This window comes from Miscanthus floridulus, chromosome 13 (genome assembly GCF_019320115.1).
Source record: "Miscanthus floridulus cultivar M001 chromosome 13, ASM1932011v1, whole genome shotgun sequence".
Lineage (NCBI taxonomy): Eukaryota > Viridiplantae > Streptophyta > Magnoliopsida > Poales > Poaceae > Miscanthus > Miscanthus floridulus.
Window position 1 is genome coordinate 50,464,906 of NC_089592.1, and position 5,522 is coordinate 50,470,427.

General features: G+C 55.2%; 1 protein-coding gene across 1 annotated transcript; it reads right to left on the reverse strand.

Moving 5' to 3' along the window:
• Positions 1-3,997: 3,997 nt before the first annotated feature.
• On the reverse strand, positions 3,998-4,504 carry LOC136499792 (uncharacterized). Its single transcript, XM_066495319.1, has 2 exons — positions 4,171-4,504; positions 3,998-4,023 (listed from the first exon to the last, which is right to left on the reverse strand). The coding sequence occupies exons 1-2, from the start codon at positions 4,502-4,504 to the stop codon at positions 3,998-4,000; spliced, it is 360 nt and encodes a 119-aa protein (XP_066351416.1).
• Positions 4,505-5,522: the final 1,018 nt, after the last annotated feature.

The following is a 5,522-nucleotide window of genomic DNA, read 5'->3' on the forward strand; positions in this document are numbered from 1 at the left end:
CGTGGGTACATCCGGCGCTTCACCTGGTAGTGCAACAAGCTCCCTAACGTCGCCGATGCCGACATGATAGGAGCCTTCCTATCCAGGATAACCTGTGAATCCCTAGGTCCACAAGCTAGGGCGCAGGGGCCCGCAGACCACCAAGGAACTCCTGGACATTGCCACCAGCCATGCCTTAGGAGAGGAGGCGGTCGGAGCCATCTTCGACCGCTCTGACGGCAAGGTGAGGCGAGACAAGGATGCCGGCGAGGGCACCTCCAACCATCCCACCAAAAGAAAAAACAAGAAGCAACGACGCGACAGCTCGCTCGTGGCCTGCTACCGACCGCAAGGGTGGCTGGAAGCCCATGGAGGGCACTTCGAACCACTTTAAAAAAATGCTCGAGGGGCCATGCCCAAACCACGCTTTCCTGGCCAAGCATCTATACAAGGATTGCGGCCTCATGCACAAATACTTGTCCGGGGGCCTCACAATCGTCGGCCCAAAGCGGCCCAAAGCAGCTCACTGCCTATTTATTTAAACACCCTCTTAGCCTGACCCCTCCTTACATTTGCGGAACCAAAAGCACGGCGTGTGGGAATAAAACGATAAGTACAACTGGACGAACCACCAGACCCTATGCTCCGTCGGCTATAGAGTCTTTTTGGTTCACTAGCATAATCGCGTTCATAGTTTCTCACACTACTAGCCTTAGCTCCCACCTTCCCAAAAGGAGTTTGGAGGGGTCCACCTATAGAGCCCCCCTTCAGGGGGAAGCTGGCAGATCGCTTAAAAATCAATCGCAAAAACAAAAGTAGCGATACTTATGTAGGTTACTGTCGGCCTCATCGAAAACATTGGACCCTGAACCTGGCTCGGACACGTCTAGTAGGAGCTTCCCATGGCTCATACCACCAAGGTAACGTTACTGACCCCCGCTTTCGTTTCGATTAAACTATATGTTAAATTAATACGTCCTAAACAGTTGCATATGCAAATTCTTGCATCCCAACTGCTTCGTGTCACGTCACGAAGCGGTAGTCGCTTCATTCAATATGAGTGACGCCTGACCGCGGTTCAAAGGCCAGGCCCACGAAGGGCTCAAGGCCACCTCGTGTCAAATAGAGCCAGGGGAGGAAAACCGAAATGAGCCCCAGCGTCCTTGCCCGACCCTGTTTAGAAGCGGACAGAGACATCTTGACCTTTCTCGTTCGATTCTAACCTCGAGCTAGACCCACAGAATCTCCATCGAGGAGAGGCCAACGGGCCGCCTGAGCCCAACAAATGGCTCGGGCATCTACGGGAGGTGGGTTCAGAAGTAGTGGAATGCCACATGAGGGCTCTACCGATCCCATCAGTGAATGATGGATCCGGATTCCACATGAACATACCCGTTAGTGAGCTCATTGAGCACGACACTCGAGCCGTCGAGGCAAGTGTCATCAACTCAGCCCCTCCGGTCGTGGAAACCGAGGACTGGGGTAGTGTGTGAAAACACGGCCGACCCCTAGCAGACCCTAAAAAGGGCTTGAGGGCTCGAGCCACTCGATCCAAGATCGAGAGATTGAGGTTCGATGGTTGACCAGCGAAGGGTCCAGGGCCGCCTCGCTGTCAAACAAGAGCTAGGGGAGAAAACACAGATGAGCCTCAACGGCCTTTGCCTTACCTGCATTAAGGCAAGTAGGGTTGTCTCAACCTTCTTGTTCAATCCTAGCCTCTAGCTGAGCCCAGTAGACCCATAGAAACCCCATTGAGGGGGAATCTATTGGAAGGCAAGCAAAGGAGTAACGGAATACCCCCCGAGGGCTTCGTCGACCTTGCCACGAAGCAAACAGGATCGGATTTCATCCGAACATCCCTGTTAGCAAGCTCATAACAGCATGGTCACGCAGCGATCATCAAAGTCCTAGGTAAGAGGTACAAGTAAATACAAAACGTAAGTTCGCCTCCCTCGCTCCAGTCTCCAGTAACATACGACCCCAGCAACTGCAAGGGGTCGGATCTCACTCGGGAGCTGATAAAGGTATGGGAACCTCGTTTCTTTTTTTTTGAGAAAATATTACATTTGAGCTCCTCTTCGCATCAAGACCAGTGGCAAGATTCGGGGGAATAGACTGGCAAGATGGCGTCATTGCTGGGGATCGAACCCGGGTCACCCACGTGAGCCCACGCCTCGACAGCTATGGTAATTTTGCTCACCAGCACATTTAAAATTTCCTCCACAAAACTTTGGGCCCTACGGTCTTAACAAATGGAAGGATCAATTGTCGAAATCTTTTCATCACAAAAAAGAGAAGAAGGTAAGATTAAACAAATGAAATGAAAATTATGAAACCATTTCTAGGACACAAAAATACTGACACTACATATTACAAATAAGTGTTTATCAAGCTAACTACTTCTACAAAAGGGAGAACCTCTTGTTTCAGCTGATCTGCCAGGTTCCGCGCAAGGGGAGCCACTGCCTTTTCCATCTTGTCTAGCTCATTGTCATCATAAATAGGTGCAAAACCATGACTGATTACCTTCAGGTTGATCTCTTGATCTTAATGGGAATGGGCGATAGCAAAGGCTTGGGTGATCCCGGCATGGAAGGCGTCCTCCTCAAGTTGGCCTACCCACGCTGTGATTCCCGCGGCACGAGCTGCAAGCAAGCTAGATCCTTCTGGTTACGCCACCTCTAGGGAGTCGGTAACCACACCGATGGTAGTTTGCAGTAGGTCGTGCTCATCGCTTTCGACCCGGAGGATCTCTCGCACCTTGGCAAGCTCCTTCTCCAACCTGGTAACAACATTCTCAACGTCCAACCTCCGGCTCACCGCATCCCCAAGATCCACCTGGAGGGAGTCGGCCACCCCACGTGCCTCATCGCGCTCTCAGATGGCCTAGTCCGCCCTCTGCTGCAACACCATGGACCTCTCCTCAGCCTTAAGCCTAAGATCTCGCTCCGTCTTGAGCTCTGCTAGGAGCTCGCCAGCCTGCTCACTAGCCGCGGCATTCTTCTGCAGCAACTCATCTCACTCCTTTCAGAGCCTGGCAATCTCCTCCTCATCAAGCTTCATCCTCACCGACAAATCCTCAAACATCGCATGGAACTCCTCCATGTCACAACGCGCCTTGGCCTCCCGCCACTGGACGATAGCAAGCTGCGCGCTCACATCTCCTCATAGCTAGGCCTCCTCAGGTGAGGTGGTCCCACTCCGCCTTTCGCTCACAGAGAAACCAGGATTTGTTCCGGCTATGGGCAGCAAGATTTTGAAAAGAAGACCAGTATCAAAAACACGAAAACACAAGGATACAAAAAGGAGGAGAACAAGGCGAATACCCAGCTAGAAGGAACGATGATTTCACGTAGGGCTCCATTGGCCTGGTTCAAGGCATTGATCACGGCCGAGAACCCGATGTCAAGGTTCTCTCGCTCCACACTCTCAGCAACATCATCAAGCGAGAACAGAGCCGACGATGGATCTTGAGCATCCATCAATTGGAGCATCGGCTCACTCTGCATGGGGGAACGACTGCCCCTCGACAACAGGGCTGGGGGTGATGGCCGACGAGTCCTTCCCACCACCGCCAAGACGCCCGGAGACCCACCAGCCATATCCTCCCCCGTCTGGCCCAGCTCGGAGGCCACCACGGCCGCATCCGACCCCGTCGAGCCTGACGCGGTCGCGGCCTCCCCCATCTGGACCTCCGATGGCGCTGGACTACGCCGCTCCCTCGGATGCCACTATGGCCGCATCCAACTCCGCCCGATCTGCGTTGGGTGCCAGTCTCTAGTGGCCATCGAAGGCATGGACTATGCCACCCCCTCGGACATGACCATGGCTGTGTCCGGCTGCTCCTGGCCTGACACGGTCATGGTCACCTATTCAGCAACCACCAAGGGCGCGGGCGCCACCGCGGGCGCTGCCGAACCGGCCAACGAGGCCACGACGCTCCTGCTCGAAATAGGGGCGACATCGGGTAGCACCAGCCGTCCCATCTGAAGGGCAAGGCTCTTCTTGGGTGCCGACCCTAGAGGGTGGCCCCATCGCAAGAATCTGCAAAAGAGGAAAAAGCATAAGATCAGAACAGAAAAATAAAGGGAACAACGAGGGGAGCTGATGACATACTCTGACACTTTCGGGCGGTGGGTACATTTTGGGGATGAACCCCTGGACCCCTGCTCCAACTCATGTGGGCAGGACCGTTTTGAGCCTCCCCCCTGCTCTGAGGCAGGGGGCCCATCTCCCTTGTCTCATGAGGCACGGCGCCAGAGCCGCTCCCCTCCATCACCTCTTGGGGCGCGGTGTCAGAGCCGCTCCCCTCCACCGTCTCATGGGGTGTAGCACCGGAGCCACACCCCTCCATCACCTCTTGGGGCACGGCGTCAGAGCCACTCCCCTCCACTGTCTCATGGGGCGCAGCACTAGAGCCGCTCCCCTCCATCACCTCTTGGGGCGTGGCGTCGGAGCCGCTCCCCTCTACCATCTCATGGGGCATAGCACCAGAGCCGCTCCCCTCCATCACCTCTCGGGGCATGGCGTCAGAGCCGCCCCCTCCACCAGCACCACAGGGACGTTCTCAGATCCGACCCCTCCTGTCCACCGATCCTTCACCGGCACCCCGAGGGTAGCGGCGGATCCATCGGTTCCCGCTAGGACCTAGGGGAAGGTCTGGCTCCACTGCTCCTGCAGACTCGCTTCCCTCCATGTGGAATGGGAAGGGTCCCTACAGTGGGCAATGAGTCCTTGTTCACCAGGTCACCCCAATCCACACTGGCTGCTTCCTCATCCGACTCGTTGTCATCATCATCGTCTTCACTGCTTGTCTCCTCTCCTCAATCTCGACCTTGCTGCTTCCATATCGCCTTCTTCTTCACAAGCTCCTACGTCTTCTTGTCCCAACCAGCCACGGCGCAGTTCGCTGCTACCCGGGTTGGGTCCTTCGGCAATGGAGCCAGGCTGTCCTTGAAGTGCAGTCCCCTCGACTGGTCCTGCCATCCCAAGGTTAACATCAGGGGATAAAAAATTACAAGAGAAGAAAGGAGCAAGAGGCAAGAAAACTTACGAAGTCAACAAACCTCGGTTCCAATCGCATCGGGGGATGCCCTGGCACTGGATACACGAAGTCAAGGACATTGCCAGCAGAGTCCTTCATGGGCTCCATTGCCTCCTTGATTCGCTGCACCACTTCAGAGTAAGGGAGCGCCTCGTCGACGAGCGCTATCCCTTCGAGCGATGCTTCGGGCACCATCTGATATAGGGGTATTACGCGCGCCATCAGTGGCACCACCCTCCCTACATGGTAGGCGCCGATGATCCCTAACCCCTTCACTGCCCCTCTACTTCAGAGTTTGGATGGTGGCGAGAAGGCTATTGAGTTGCTTCTTCCCCTTACCCAGGGACACCCCACCCCCACTGACCCTGGGGCCTCCAAGATGTAGCGCTTAGTGAAAGCTGGCAAGGGGGCGGCGATGTCATTCTTGATATAAAACCATTGCGAATGCCACCCCTTGTTGGAGGTGGACAAATGCATTAGCGGGTACATCCTCCCTCGG